The following is a 17358-nucleotide window of genomic DNA, read 5'->3' as shown; positions in this document are numbered from 1 at the left end:
GTGCTGCCTGCTCTTTGGCTCTCGGGCAGTCAGAGTAAATCTTGCAAACACCGACGGACTCCTTTAGTCTGCAACCTTCTGCAAGAACCAAAACATACAACTGTTATTCAGGGATAGGGAAATAATGGAATTATCACTCCAAACTCAACAACCGATTAGTGAAAATCTTCAATCATAGTGTAAACACAAATCATGACGAAATGGAAGCCGTAATAATCCAGAATCGTAAGCACTCAACCACGGAGACCGTCAAACAGCGACGGCAGCTTCATTTGTCTGCTCACCAGAAGAAGATGCAATGTGACAACTAAGGCAACTAGTCACTTTACTTTATATGAGATAATATTATAGGTAGGTACAGATGTTTCCAAGTTGCTACGCTAGCTTGAGCCGTGTTGTGGCAACTAGTCACTTTACTTTACATTAGATAATATTAATTAAACCAACTTAATTTGTGTTACATATGTATAGTATACAATTTTATATTACAAAATGATTTTAGACGTTAACAATAAAAATAAAACTTTAAACAGTTGAAAATCACATAAATAAAAAAAATAAATAATGGAATTGAAAGGACACCAACCGAAAAAAAAAAACTTTATTTTTATCTGTTTCTCCAATGCATCTGTACAAATGAGATCCCATCAAAACTGTGGTTCCAACAATTTAAAAAAATCTCTATAAAAAATATTCACATATTTCAATGAGAATTGGAAATTATTGCGTTTCTTTAAATATTTATAAAATTCACCTACTTGACTATCCATATTGTACTTTCTGAGTCCACAGAAGTGGGAATTTATAATTCATGTATTTTTCTTGTCCCTCTCTAAATAAATATTCTCTTTTCTACCAAGTCTTATGTGTGGATTCTATGTTAATTCCAAATCAACAATTTACCAAGAAGGAGTTAGCGCAACACGGCATAAAAACTTTAAATCATAAATGTGCCAAGACTTTCTATTTAGAGCCGCCTCCCAAAGTCTTCCAACGCTGTAACTTGTTAAATGTTATAATAAGAAGGTCGCGATCTAATATTGGGTTAGTTGTGTGAAGTTAGATTTACCTTGCGGTTGAAGGCCCTCCATATTGGTGGACAGCCATACACGGTGCTTAAATACACTGGTATAAAGGGCGAGCACGTTAATCCGGCAAGCATTATCCAGATTGTAAGAAGTCGGCGCATTGCTCAGAACTGCACCCAGGTACCAGCGCGGGGGATCTTCAGGTGTGTTCTGCAGCGGGAACACCAGTCCGCCCCCGCTGTCTCCCGGGCACGTGGCTGATCCTGGAATGGAATTACATGGTGATCAAAGTGTAGGTCAGACAGGGATTCTTGAGATCGTAAGAAGTCGTCTCAGAACTGTACCCAGGTACCAGCGCGGGGGATCTTCAGGTGTGTTCTGCAGCGGGAACACCAGTCCGCCCCCGCTGTCTCCCGGGCACGTGGCTGATCCTGGAATGGAATTACATGGTGATCAAAGTGTAGGTCAGACAGGGATTCTTGAGATCGTAAGAAGTCGTCTCAGAACTGTACCCAGGTACCAGCGCGGGGGATCTTCAGGTGTGTTCTGCAGTAGTAACACCAGCTCGCACCAGCTGATCCTGGAATTGTATTCAGTAATAAAGTATCGGTTAGACAGGGATTATAGATGTCACTGAAGCGCGTTACTTACCGTTAGTGAGTCCCGCACATATCTTGTCTGCGGTGATGTATCTAGAATATGAGAAGGATGTGTTGATAAGCTGCTTCGTGCACTCTAGATCCCCCACCACAGGGACCTTCAGGAAGTTGAGTCTGTCGGACACCTGACCCGTTTCCGTCAGCCCCCAGCCCGCCACCTGCAGGAACAATTACTTTCATTCACTTTTGATCTTAAACAATGGGTAAAAAGGTTAATTAATTACGTACAATAATATTTAAAAATACATTATATTAAGGAATTCTGCAATGGACTATCATTGGACCAATTTTTATTTTTTTTATTTTAGCGACTATATAAAATATATTTGTTACATACAAAATATAATGGTGAAATTAAGTATAAAATATTGTATTTCTTAGTCCTCCTCACTAGGGGGTCCTGTGCCGAGGCGGACTAAAGTTATTTAAATATGGTTTATTTGTCTTCTATGTCGTTTTTAGTGTCTTCTATGTCGTTTTTAGTGTCTTCTATATCGTTTTTAGTGTTTTCATTAGGGTTTTTTCATTGACCTCTTTCAGCCATATTTTTATTAATGATTTGTATTCATTAGGATTTTTTATTAGTTTTATGTCTTGGGGAAGGATGTTATGGAGTTTTGTTGCAAAGTATGTATAGTTTCTTTGTCCGAATGTGGTTTTATAACTTGGAATATTTTTTATATCATTTTTGTTCGATCTAGTGTTATGCATACACAGTCTAGTAGAGGATTTGTTATTTTTGAAGAGCTTCAATAATATATTTTTGGCATATATTTGCTGTACATTTGGTACGTCAAAGGAATTGAATATTTCAATTGAAGGCGTTCTAATTGGTACTTTCAATATGGTCTTTATGATTCCTTTTTGAATCGTATTCAGGTTGTGTAGGTACGTATGTGTAGCAGATCCCCATCCTATGATTCCATATTCAATTCGAGAATGACATAATGCGTAGTAGACCTTTTTCATATCCTTTTTATTTAATACGTTTCTTAGATTTTTAAAGAAATATATAAGGCTTGTGAGTTTTTCCGTAATACCTTTGATGTGTAGGTCCCATCTAAGATTTTCGTCGATTATTTCGGTTTTTTCGATGACGGGGCAGTAACATTGTATATTATTTCCATGGCATTCGTGTAGTTTTAGTTCTAGTGATTTTATTGGTTGGCTCCTTGCGTTTATTGAAAATGTTATATATTTTGTTTTGCTTATATTAAGGGTAAGCGAGTTGATTTTAAGCCAATTTTGAAGTGCACTAAGCCCCTTTTCAGCCTCATTAAATGTATCCGTCCAATTTTCTTCTTGAAATAATAAAACAGTATCATCAGCAAAACTGATTATGTTTCCTTTAATGGTAAGGTTAGTTAAATCGTTGATATAGATAATGAATAGGATCGGTCCCAGTACACTTCCTTGAGGGACGCCATAGTTTAAAGATAGTAGTTTGCTCTTTTGTTTGCCAATTTGTACTTGTTGTTCTCGCCCTGTTATATATGACTCTAATAAGTTCATTGTTGTTTCGGCCATTCCTATTTTTTTTAGCTTAGTTAGTAGTATTTTATGGTCTATTGTGTCAAAAGCTTTTTGAAGATCTATGAATAAAGCCAAACACTTTTTCCTTTCATCTATGTTTTTTATGGCTATGCTTGTTAGATTTTCTATGGCATCATTGGTGCTTAGATTTTCCCTAAAGCCATATTGGGATGGTGATAATAATTTGTTTTGTTCAAGAAAATGAACAATTTGCTTCTTCATTACAGTTTCCAAGATTTTTGAAAAGGAGCTTAAGAGACTTATGGGTCGGTAGTTATATATATCCTTTTTGTTACCACTTTTATGTATAGGTATAACTGTTGCTTTTTTAAGGCATGAGGGGAATACATTTGTAGATATAGACAGATTGACCAAGTATGTCAAAGGGAAGGTCAGTTCATTTTGGAGTTGTTTTATTGTTTTATTTGAGATTATATCATTTCCCGATGATTTATTAACATTGAGGGATACAATTGCGTTTCTGATTTCAGTATTGGTTACATTAGTTAACTTTAATTTATCTATCTGGTTCATACTTTCCTTTTCTTCTGGTAAAATGCTAGTTTTTGGATGTCTGATTTGCTTTGCCAATTTTGACCCTATATTTGTAAAAAATTCGTTTACGTATTCGAGAATTTTGTCCGGATGTTTTTCGAAAGAGATTTGGGTATTTTCAATTGTTAGTTCATCTATGCTTTTGTTATGGGATGATTTTGCACTTGTAATTTCATTAATGATCTTCCATAATTTGCGTGGGTCATTGTTACATTCATCTATTTTTTTCTTATAATAATTTTCTTTGACATTGCGTACAACATTTTTGCAAATATTTCTGTATCTTTTATAATATCGTTGTATAAAAATATCACAAGGATTTAAACTAACTTTCCTGTGTAGTTCATCTCTTTTTCTAATGCAATTTATAACGCTTTGGGTTATCCATGGTTTGAGATGTTGATTTTTATGTGAAATCTTTTTTTCTATTGATTTGGTATTTGACATGATGGTATGAGTTAAATATTCAATGAATTTACTCCAGGCACTATTTGTATCAAGGTTCTCCAGTAGGTTTATCCAGTTTGTATTTAGTAATTGTTGTTTTACTTCATTCCATATGGTTTCTGTCTTCTGCACGATAATTGGGTAGGGCTGCGATCTTTGTATTTTCTTTTTTGTAATAGATAAAATTGTTGTATAGTGGTCGGTTATAGTAGAGGTGAATATGATAGAGTTGGTTGGTTTAACAGTCTTACTGAATATGTGGTCGATGCAAGATTTGCTGTCATTTGTAACACGCGTAGGTTTATTTATCAAACTTTCAAGTCCGTGGGCGGCCAGTGTTTGCAGATAATCAGTTCTATTTGGATGACCGTTTTCTAGTATGTCAATATTTATATCTCCGATGAGGAAGACATTTTTTTTGTTTTTTAGAAGATTGAGTTCATTAGAAAGCGTTTCAAGAAACTGATTAATATTAGTTGTAGCTGGTGATCGATACAGAGCTAATATAGTGGTTTCATCACCCACTTTGATTTTCAAACAGTTTGCATTTGGGAATTTTATTTCATTGACTTCAGTTTTAGTGTCATCTTTAATGTACACTATCACACCATCATTTTTTGTGTAATTCAAATTGGTTGCATATGAGGTGTAATTATTAATATGTGAGGGTGAATATTTATCCTTTATCAAGCACTCAGTGAGGATAATTATATCAAGATTAATTTTTAGATTCTTAATTAGTATTTGAAGTTCATCGAAGTTTTTGTTGATACTTCGTATATTTTTATTTAATATATTAAAATTGTTTTTAAGAGTTAGCAGTTCGTCTGGTTTGTTTGTAGTTATTGTTTCCTTATCCATGTTTTTTTTTATTTTTTATTTTATTTTATTTTTTTTTTTTTTTATTTGTTACATTTATTATATAAGTACATTTTTGTTTGTTTGTTACAATATAAGATAAAATATTTCAGGACCCCTCTTCCATAGAAGCATTAGCTTGTGGCTGGAAGAGGAGTGTACATTGTTTTATTGCAATAAGTAAGTAATTAAAAATTAAATGATTTTAAACTTATTTAAATGAAGTGAGTTATTTTTCATGAAGTGAGTTATTCTAAAGATTAATTCAATTGGAAACATTTTTATTTTTTGTGAGTTTGTCTTTAAAATATTTTTTTACAGTGTTTATTATTTTGATGTTATCATTAATGTTTCTAATTTCTTCAGGTAGTCGATTGAAAAAAATTCTTGCCCGGTAAGTGTAATAATTTTGTGCAAAGGAAGTGTTTAATTTTGGGCATGGAAAAATATATTTAAGTCTAGTACGGTTTTCAGTTAGAAATTGATACTTGTCTTTTTCTTTTATGATTTGAATTAGTGCATTTTTAATATAAAGATCTTTAAATGAAGGCACTTGAAATTCTTCGAATAATCGATCCGTTGGGTAATCGGAAGGTTTTCGTAATATTATTTTAATTATTAACCTTTGTACCACTTCTATTGGAGTAAGGTTAGTTTTGTATGTGGATCCCCAACTAATGATACCATATTGTAGCGTTGATTGGACCAAGGCATAATATATTAAATATAGGTTTTTTAAAGACAAAAAATTTCTGATTCTTAAAAATACATATATCAGTTTTCTGATTTTTTTTACAATTCGACATATTTGTTCCTTCCAATTCAAATTTTTATCGATAATTACTCCTAGATATTTGATTGTGTTTGTGTTTTTTAGTATTGTGCAGTTTTGGAGACAGTAATTTTTATTATGTATTTTGGAATTGTCATGAATGATAATGTTAAAATTTTTAGGGATGTCTTTTGTGTGTATTGCAAATGGAATTACATATGTTTTATCGCTATTTAGTGATAGCAAATTAATGTCGAAGAAATTCTTAAGAGTATTTATGTCTTCAGTGGCTTTAAGTATTACGTTTTCCCAAGTTTTTTCGCTTATTATTAGAACTGTGTCGTCGGCATACGAAGTAATTTGGCCATGTAGTGGTTGAAAGAAAATGTCGTTAACATATATGGTGAAAAGAAATGTTCTCAGTAGGTATTTCAGTTTGGTGTGTTCAAGTAAGTGATTTGTTATATTAATTTATCGAGGTCGTCCAGATGATTTACGTACAAAATTTTTTGATCATGACCTTTACGAACCATTATTTTCCCATTTTTGATCCAAACAAATTCATAATTTTTTTCTTTGGCTAGTTGCTTTGCTTTCCAAAGCAACTCTTTTTTGTAGGGACTTATTACTTCACCTATGTACACTTTTTCGTTTGTCAAATCCTTTAGTAAATTAAGGTCCATTTCTCTTTTTTTAGATAGAAGGATTTCTTTTAGTTTAATTTCTGTAAATTTTACTAGGATTTTTGGCGGAGCATTAAGTCTTCGGTCTGTAGTTCTGGTCACATTGTTTATATCAGCGTGTTTGATTTGAACTCCAGCTGCAGATGCGACTTTTTTTATAATTTTCTCCAGTTGTTCACCATTTTTTTGTGGAATTCCTGCAATTTCTAGGTAGTGCAGATTTGATGTATATTCAATTTCATCTAGTCTTAGTTCCATTTTTTTATTTGTATTGGTAATTTACGTACCTACATAAAGAAATATATGACATCCAGAATGCGAAAAAGGTTTACTTTTACAGTGTGTCAAATACCTTTTTATGTTAGTTTAAAAGTTAAAAAAATACAAAATCATCTTTGTGTTGAACGTATTATAAATAAAATGCTGAAAACCATTCACTTGTTCTGAATGCGATGATAAATAAAGCTGGTGGACATTAAAATCAGTCCTCTCTTCAGAATGCATAGTTCTAGTTAAGCGTAAATTCCAGTTGTAGATTTATTACCTTCCCCACACTGCCTGGGCTAGTTTGCGTATCGTGCAGCTCTCTGTCTACCAGATTCAAGCAGACTGCACGCACTACGCTGGAGAAGGTGAAACCGGTCTCGAGTTGCACGAGGGCGATGTCATCCTGAAGGTTTCGGCCATATCCTCCGTACCGCTCCCCCAAACGAACAACAAGCACCTAAAAAAAAAAATATGTTTTCATATTGATAATGGATAAAAAAAATCATTGTGAAACACAAATCAATTTTGAACAGAAACTGGCTGAAACGCTGTTTAAATTCTGTTGAATATTGGAGTGACGCAGAATATTTAATAGTATTTAGAATATGTAAGTAGATTTGCATATCTCTGTTCATCACTTTCAACATCTAAATTAAAATTAGTTGCTTCCACTAAAACCATGAATATGTTCAAGCTGGTTGCATAAAAAAATAACGTTCAAATCACTCAAAAAGTTTTTTCAATCATAAAAGGTGTTAATTTCGTTATATCATCAAAATTCAGTATGTCCCATCGGTTCTATGGAATGAAGACACCGTGCGAAGGTTAAGTTTCGTATTGAATTTCAAAATGCTTCTGAGGTATTTTTAAATATATGTAGAATACTGTATACTGCAATAAAACTGTTTACTCATTTCTCAAATTGTTTTTCGGATCTCAATTAACTGATAATGGCGGACAACATCCAGCTCCAACAAGCGTCCAGATGTATTTATCACTTTTGAAGTTGTCGTAAAAACAAATACTTTTTTAGAAACCAGATAACATTATCTTTCAGATATTTGCGTGTGAAATAAACATTGATCTTTCTTAATAATAACATTTTAATATCAAACATTAAAATGTTGATAAAAAAACAAACAGATTTGTTTTTATTCGAATTCAATTTTGAAAGAATTCCATATTAAGAAAACACATTCCTTTTGTGTAGAGACTTTTAAGATTTAATCTTTTCTTTAATGTTCTTTTATCTTTAACTTAGATTTAATTTCATTATAACTAAGAAGAATATTAATTTCTCTTTTATGACGACTAACAAAAAATAAAAAAATACTTTTTAAATGCCTGTTCAGATCTGAACTTCAGAGGCTCTATGGGATATGATGTTTGTGGCTAGTAATGTCCTTCAGAGGCTCTATGGAATATGATGCTTGTGGCTAGTAATGTCCTTCAGAGGCTCTATGGGATATGATGTTTGTGGCTAGTAATGTCCTTCAGAGGCTCTATGGAATATGATGCTTGTGGCTAGTAATGTCCTTCAGAGGCTCTACGGAATATGATACTTGTGGCTAGTAATGTCCTTCAGAGGCTCTACGGAATATGATACTTGTGGCTAGTAATGTCCTTCAGAGGCTCTACGGAATATGATGCTTGTGGCTAGTAATGTCCTTCAGAGGCTCTACGGAATATGATACTTGTGGCTAGTAATGTCCTTCAGAGGCTCTACGGAATATGATGCTTGTGGCTAGTAATGTCCTTCAGAGGCTTGCAGGGTTATGCCGATTCTTCTTAAATACGGAAAAGAAATATTTTGTTATTCATGAAAGTGTATTTTGTAACCAACCCTCCTTTGCTGTCTGCCTGGCCTTTGTACAGTCCATGAAGAAGAGAGACTTCCTGCAACCACTAGATAATTACTCACATTAACTCGATGGTTATAAGTTTCATCAGAGAAGCAGTGAGCAGCTGAAAAGCAAAATAATAAACAAGCTTTTAAGGTTCCTATATTTTCATTCATTTATGTGACACAAATTTGTGGGGAACCCAAAATAATCTCTGTTTTAGAGGAATTAAGATTTAGAATGCACTACCGACAGATGTTAATGTAGCTAAAAGCCTTGCTGCTTTTCGTAGGTTATCCTTAAATACTGTAAAGAGTAAGTTTAAGATGAAGTGTTAAGTGTCCTTAATGACATAGAAATAATTTGTTACTTTATTTATTTGTTAATTTATTAGTTAATAAAACATACAAAAAAACAACAACAAAAATGTCTATACTGTATAGAACATATACATTAACAGCTCAGAAGGAAGAACTACACACTTGTTCAGCCTACAAGACAACTATATTGGATCAGTTTGTGGGATAATTCAGAGAGCTCTGGCAGACCATTCGCTAATCTGTTCCTGATGAGTATCCAAGACTGACTACCAACGCTATTGTCGGTAACTATTGTTTCTATGTTGAAATTTATTTTTAAATCTATGGTTAGTTTACCTCTTCGAAGAGAGATTCAATAGGAAAATCCCCTTTATAATTTCTACCACCCACAGGTGATCTTTACAGCTGCTTGCAACGATTCGTAACTTGTACAATCATTTGTTAAACTAGGCATCATGTAAATATATATTTTAAAATAAAATAGATTGTCTAAAAACTCACCGCTGATCACTAGCCTGCTCCGCACTAGGCTGCCACTGCATATCTGGATGAAGTTTTCTCCTTCCTTGCGGAATATGGCCACCTGCCAAGGAAACTCATTTGCTCTCACCTTCTGTCCCCCCCTTATCATTGTAGTCGCGTGTGTATCCTCCAACCCACAATCTGGAAACATAAATACGTCATCTTCAACTATAGCCTTTCACGTAGGACGCGCGCACCGATACTAGTACATTGACATCTTCACTACAGTATCACAATCCAATGCACATTGCGATAAACACAAACCATTATCTGTTGACTGGATAAAATCAGCAGTAGGTATGGTCATTAGGCAAGACAAAAGACCAGTAGCAAATACTTAGATTAGATATGCACGAATTAAAAAAAGTATTATTTGCAATAGTATGTGGATGTCATAAATTTAATTAATATTTATATTCTCAAACCGATCATAAACCATTTACATTATTTAAAAATTCGTTATATGACATACCCAGCCAGATTACATGGTCTCACATTCCAGACAATAATATCTATAGATCGCAGAATGCAGACACACTGTCAAGGTAAGCACTGTCAACGTTAACTTTTGAAAACGATATTAATTTACATGTAAACACTAGAATCATCCTTATGGCAGTAACACCACACTAATTAGAAGAAATTAAAAAAAAGTAACTATGGACGACTCAGCTAAATTTAAAAATTACTGTATTACAGGTTGGTCTATATCTAAAAATCAAATAAATTCTTTAGATAAACAGTACTGGAACATGGAATCAGATATAAATGTGTGCAAAGATTTAATTTTTAACGATCAAATTAAATGTCAGTATTTATTTGGGTACATAATGATTTTAGAAACGTAAAACGCAATGAACTGGTGTTAATTTTGTTGAAATATGATGTAAATATAACAATTTCGTGATATATTTATATAAAATAACATACCGGGTGGTCCTTTGAGAGATTTTATCTTTAATTTGGTCATGAATTAGATGAAAAGCATTTTTCGTGAGTGGAAATCGTGATTCGAAATCAATATCGCCCAATACTTTCAAAACATTAACGCGAGCTCTTAGAAGTCGCGGTGTTCTCGTTCTGCCGCCCTCTCGTGTGCTTCTGCATCTTCAATTGCTTCAATTATTTCAAAATCCTCAATAAACACTGTGCCAGACGTAATGTGTGACACACAAGACTGTAAACAGGGCGGTGATCCCAATCCGTGGAGGCGTGAGATGTCTTCCTTCAGTGGCGTGGAGGGGTAGAACGGGGCCGTCTCTGAAGCCGTTGTAGCTGGTCCGATGCTGATTCTGGTCCTTGTCGTAGATCCGGGTCTTGTTGTAGAGGCAGAGAGGTCCGGGGTGAGGCGAGGGTCAGAAGAAGAAGAGAAGGCGAGTAGAGTCAGAAGTCGGAGTGAGGTAGAAGGCTGAGCAGAGAGAAGTGTAGAGCTGGTGGTGGTTGCTGGATATCTGTCTTTTCAAGGCACTGTTGCCCGTTTTATAGGACCCCGGCGGCCTTCGCTGGCCGAGCGACGCTCACACGGGCCTGCTTTCTCTTTGATTCCTGGAATCGAGGCCCGTGTTTTGTGACGCGCCCGCGGCCCGCCGCCGGGCTACCGCCTTACCGCTTACCGCCTCTCGGCCGGTAATTTCGGGCCCTGTGGTCGAACGTGACCACGGCATCTCTTTGTTCAGGCACGGTCCTCAGAATCGCGCTTGTGGAACGTTCGGGCGGCAAACCACCTCGCACGCTATGACGGCGCACGGCCCTTTGCTTCGGGTCGCGGCCGAACGTTCCCTCTCGTATAAGCACGATTCTCATAACCGTGCCCGAATTAAATGCTCATGATTTTACCAGCTCTAACCATACTTCTCTGCCCGTATACTTCTAACCAAGCTCCGACGCTTTATTTATTGTTTTCATTATCATTCTTACATTATTACATACATTTACATCTTTACATTATACATTTTATACAATTTCAGGACAATTGGGATTCATTTAATTTTATTCATTATCCATATTCATTTATTCATTATCCATTATCATTATCGGAGCAGTACGTCCGTCACAAACACTGAACTCGGAAACAAATCGGACCACTTCACAGGCTAAAGTGAGTACTAACATATCTGACATGTAACCACTAACGTTTACACCGAAACGCGAACCGTACCACGAACGACGGGAAAGGAACGAACATGGAACGAATCAACTGCAAGCGGCGTTTGCTTCGTTTCTTTCCAAGAAGTTGAGGTTCAGTTCAGCAGTTCCGCTCGCAGATGTATACGTAGCATTAGCTGCTTCAAGTACCCTATAAGGCTGGGTTTACACGTGTAAGTAAATTTTACGACTTTCGTAAATTGTTGATAAGTTACTCACAGGAGCGATTACATATGCGTCCAACTTATCGTAAATAATGCTCACGGAAGTTGTTTGGAAGTTTAATTTACGAACTTCTCACAGAGACCTCTACACCAGTAATTCTATTGTTGGTAAGATGGCTTCCTGACAACAACGCGTTGCCGCCGACTTTGACAGCTATCAAATAGTTGATTTATGGCTGTCAGTTAGTAATATTTGATGACAGCGATTTGTTTATTTACAGTTAGATCATGGATCCCCATATAATATAATACCCATTTCCGCACACAACGGATTGCCGCTGCGATAATATGCACAATTTAGTCAAACAATAACGTAATGGCCCGCAGAGTGTTGGATTAGGAGTTGGCTTCAAAGAAGAAGTACTGATGGGACTTTCGTTCGTTTAACGGCAGAATTAAGAATTGAGAATCAACAACAATTCTTTAATTTTATCCAAATGACAGCAACTGACTTCTAATACATATTGGAAAGGATTGGAGCGCTAATTAAAAATAATGATACTCGTTTTCGGAATGCTATTTCACCAGCTGAAAAATTTAAGAGATTCCTGAGGCGTTTGTGTGTAACACCATGTACGATCGTGTGAGAAATGCGGAGATCCGCAAAGAGTACAACGCTGATGTAAGCGTAACGAGTAAGATCAAGAAAAGGACGCTTAGATGGTTTGGGCATGTAGAGCGAATGAGCGAAGAAAGGAGTTTAAGAAGAATATACGATGCAAAGGTGAATGGTAGCAGAAGTCGGGGACGCCCGAGGAAGACACGGCACGACTAAGTGTATCAGATACTTGAGTCGGGCCATGTCAAGAGTCAGAATAATAGAAGAGTATGTATGAATGTGAATGAGGCAAGAAGTATGTGCCAAGACCGAGTTGTTTGGCGGTCCGTCCTCTCAGCCTACCCCTGCGGGGAAACGGCGTGATGGTTAGTTAGTTAGTTAAAAAATTTAATGGTGACTGTTGGGGACGGAAACGCACCGTCGCAACGCGGAATCATAGGAAATGGAAAGGTTCGGAATGCCGACTTACCCTTTTCTATTCTTCCACGGTATTCTTTCCTTCTTTGCGCTGGTTCACAACAATTCACAAATTTCACCACGCGCGAGCTCACGGTGGCTTTGAATTTTCGACACGGTCGATAAAGGGGACTCCGTAATCAAACGATGTTGACAGGACGAATATTTTAACTCAACTAACGTCAGCATAGGAGAGGAGAGGAGGGGAGAGGTCGATAGGCCACAATAATTTTATAAAGGATATAAAGGTAGGTAGCACGATGCTAGGTGCCAACATTTCCGCCCACCTAATTTGAACGAATTAATAATTATGATACAAAATTTAATAAAAGGTAAATTTAAATATATATACATGGGTAAATTGTTCATTCAAGTTGTATCCGTAATGCCTCGCAGAAAACAATAAAAAAATAACTCTTTACTAAATTAAGTATAACTTTTCAAAGAATGGTTCCTGGACCATAACAAAATTTTTGGTTTTGAAAAATATTTAAAATTGGTAATATTCCTTTGGTCTAGAATCTGAGTAAGAAACAAAACGAGAATTAGAGTATAGACATCTAAACAACAACAAAAAAAAATATAGATCCCAATGGTAAATAAAATAAAAAATAAAACACAACAAAAATATGGAAAATGAAAACGTATTTTTATTTTAGATGTATATCTTAAGATTTATCACTAATAATAATTTTATTCTTCCGGTAACGGGCAAAGCTTTATCACTGGTCGAACCAACGAACCAGATTGAGTTTTAACAGTAGCTACCCTAACTATTCCATCCTTACCGGGATGAACGTGGATAATTCGTCCTAATACCCACTTCATCGGTGGAAGACGATCGTCCTTTATTAACACTAATTGACCTAATTTAATGTTTGGATTGATTTTGCACCACTTTGATCGTTGTTGAAGCGTATTTAAATATTCTAAATGCCAACGTTTCCAGAAATGTTGCGACATCTTTTGGAGATGTTGCCACCTACTTAAACGATTAGACGTGGTGTCAAGAAAGTCATATTTAGGCAAACCTAGTAGGAATCCACCGATTAAAAAGTGGCCCGGGGTGAGTCCATTCACATCCTCGGGGTCTGAGCTCATTGAACACAAAGGGCGGGAGTTGAGGATGGCCTCAATTCTAGTGAGAACTGTCGCAAATTCTTCATAAGTTAGAACGGTCTCACCTATCACCCGTTTTAAATGGTATTTTACAGATTTTATCCCTGCCTCAAATAAGCCTCCGAAATGAGGACTTGCTGGAGGGTTAAAAGACCAAATAATGCCGCTCTGAATTAGATGATTGGATATAACATCACACTGTGATGCCAAGAATTTATTTATACCGAGTAGGTACCGATTTGCACCGACGAAATTGGTTCCGTTATCGCTTATGATTTCAGAACATAAACCTCGACGATCTGTAAACCGGCTAAGGGCTGCAATAAAAGCTTCAGAAGATAAATCAAACACGATCTCTAAATGAACTGCTTTCGTCGCCATACATACAAATAGACATAAATAACCCTTTGACGTTTTTGCTCCCCTACGTTTGTGATCTTTCAACGTGAAAAGTCCTCCGAAATCTACACCAACTCGAGAAAAAGCCGGCTTTGTTGCACTCGAGAGGAAGGTAAATCACCCATTAGGGGAGGTAGCACCGAAGATTTCATTTTATAGCAGACAATGCATTTCGACAATTGTGAGCGAATTTTATTCCGTGCAGCCACTATCCAAAATTTACGCTGAATAGTGAATTGAAGGCTTCGTGGCCCAACATGAAGATATAGTTTATGATAATAATCTATAATTAAATAAGCTAAATGACAGATTTTCGGAAGTAAGATCGGAAATTTACTTTCATATGACAAATTTGAATACTTGAGTCGACCGCCCACCCTGATAATACCGTGGCTATCAAGAAACGGTTTCAAGTTTTGAATTTGCGTTGAACATGGACTCCCATTTCGCATATTACGTATATCAACAGAAAAATACGTTTCCTGTTCAATGCGTACGATTTTCATAAGCGAATCATTTAGTTCGCGAGAACTTAGATAAGTCGAGTTTGAATTTCCACTACCAGGACGTTTCTGACAATTATTTACGAAACGCATTATCCAAGCGACGACGCGTTGCAATTTATAAAATGAAGAATATTTACTAATAATCGAATTAGGTACTATTTGAGATGATACAAACGTTTTAAGGTTGCATTTTTTGAGTTCTGGTATTTCTCCGTCAGATTGATTGTACACAGCTGAACAAGGCCAGAGTGCTATTGGTTGGTGAAGCCATTTTGGTCCCGTAAACCACAAAGGGTGTGATATAATGTCTGCTGGGAAAAGCCCTCTTGAACCAGAATCGGCACAATTTTCCTCCGAGACAACATGCTTCCAAACAGCATTTGGTGTATTTTCCAGTATTTGTACAACCCTATTAGCGACAAATGTTTTCAATAAATATGGCGGCGTTTTTAGCCACGCTAGTACAATAGTCGAATCTGTAAATAGAAAAACGTTTTCTATTTGTTCGGCAAACTTTACAGATGACATAATATACTTTACAAGTTTCGTGAGAAGAACGGCCCCACATAATTCTAGTCGTGGAATTGACAGGGTTTTCAAAGGAGCGACCTTCGATTTTCCCATTAAGATGTGAGTGGTATTGCTATTACGCTCTAATAAATATACCACTGCAGAATAACCCAATTGTGAAGCGTCACAGAACCCTACGAGGAAAAGACGACTTGTCATCACCGTGTTGTAATATCTAGGAATATTCAATGTTCGAAGTAATGAAAGTTGACTTACAAATTTACTCCACGTATTATGAATATGTGGTGGAACATCACGATCGTCCCAATCGACACCTAACTTCCATAGTTCCTGTAATAGACATTTTGCGAAAAATGTCACTGGGGTGATGATCCCAAGTGGGTCGAATAAACGAGCTACCGTTGATAAAATTGTTCTTTTTGTGCATATCTTATTTGAAGGTAGATCGACCTTGTAGGTAAAATTATCAGTCGTTGGACTCCACTGAATGCCTAATATTTTAACAATTTGATCAGTTCCGGCGTTATCAAAAGAATGACCATCTTGCTGGTGCTCTTGCGAAACGTGATCCAAAAGTGACGGTGTATTAGATTGCCATTTACTAAGTTCTAATTTCCCAAGATTTAACAATCCAATGATATCTTGTTTTAGTCTGAGGGCTGTGCTAATCGTTTCTGTCCCTGTTACCAAATCATCTACATAAAAATCATCGCATAGAACCTTGGCAGCGTCAGGATACTTTGATCCTTCATCTTGTGCTAGCTGGCGAAGGGTACGAATGGCTAAGAATGGTGAACTAGACAACCCGTACGTTACAGTTTGTAACTCGAAATCAATAACCGGTTCATTCTGAGATTCTCTCCACAAAATATTTTGGAATTTACGCTGAGATGGAATTAATAATATTTGCCTATACATCTTACAAATATCAGCTGTAAATACATACTTATGAAAACGAAAATTTAAAATCATACGTCGAATTTCAGTTTGCAATTTTGGACCGTTCAATAATAAGTCATTTAGAGATAAGTTATTTGGTTGGGTTTTTGCCGACCCATCAAAAACCACACGTAGTTTTGTAGTTTTACTGTCAGGATTCAAAACACAATGATGAGGTAAATAGAATGCATCTAAATTCCGAGGTACCCGTGTCATGTTTCCCAGACCCTCATATTCTTGTATAAAATTTCCATATTTAATTGCTAACATGGGATCCCTTTTAAAACGAATTTCTAGTTTGTTCAATCGCGATTCCGCAAGTTTTAAGGAATTTTGAGAAGGCATAATTTCAGATTTTGTTAATAATGGTACAACATATCTACCATCACATTCTCGATAGTGATTCGAAGCGTACATTGTTTCGGCTAATTCGTCGTCCGGATTACTCGTCACAATTGAATGTGTTTCTTCAATTTCCCAAAATTTTCTAAGAGTATTGCTTAACGAATTTGTTTCAACAAATAAAGACGAAGGCGTTTGAAATGACGAATTTTCCATCTTCCCCATTATAATGTAACCGAATACACTGTTTACAGCACATGGAGAGCCGTGAATTATTTCATGGCCACTATTAAATATATCCAAGTATACGTCAGCTCCTAACAAAAGGTCTATTTTGCCGGACTTGTAATATGATTCATCAGCTAATTTTAAATTTTTAAATTGTGACGTTCCACTCGATGGTAAATCATATGACGGATGATTAGAAGTGATTTCTGTAATCACGACAGTTTGAAATTGAAGAATAGGCCCTTTTTTATTTCGAGGTTTTATAAAACATTTTGTTTTTCCATGACAAGAATTTATACTAGAATTTCCTAAACCGTTCAGTGAAATACGATGTTTTTTAATTGACAAACCCAAAAGCTGAGCACATCTTTCCGTAATCAGAGAGACTTGACTCCCACAATCTACGACGGCGCGGATAGGTATAT

At 36.0% G+C, this 17358-nt stretch overlaps 1 protein-coding gene across 1 annotated transcript in view; it reads right to left on the bottom strand.

Moving 5' to 3' along the window:
- Positions 1–1192: 1192 nt before the first annotated feature.
- LOC149416501 (trypsin alpha-4-like) overlaps positions 1193–17358 on the bottom strand; it is a 38269-nt gene continuing 22103 nt past the window's right edge. Inside the window, exons 2-7 of the mRNA XM_089642011.1 lie at positions 9465–9626; positions 8646–8767; positions 7080–7259; positions 1680–1845; positions 1332–1459; positions 1193–1291 (exon numbers count right to left, since the gene is read on the bottom strand). Coding sequence (XP_089498137.1) covers positions 1193–1291; positions 1332–1459; positions 1680–1845; positions 7080–7259; positions 8646–8767; positions 9465–9626 — 857 coding nt within the window. The remainder of the gene's footprint in view (positions 1292–1331; positions 1460–1679; positions 1846–7079; positions 7260–8645; positions 8768–9464; positions 9627–17358) is intronic.

This window comes from Hesperophylax consimilis, chromosome 17 (assembly GCF_061612785.1).
Source record: "Hesperophylax consimilis isolate HC1 chromosome 17, BYU_Hcon_1.0, whole genome shotgun sequence".
Taxonomy (NCBI): domain Eukaryota; kingdom Metazoa; phylum Arthropoda; class Insecta; order Trichoptera; family Limnephilidae; genus Hesperophylax; species Hesperophylax consimilis.
Note: the sequence above shows the minus strand (reverse complement) of the source record. Positions and strands in the feature narration are given on the sequence as shown.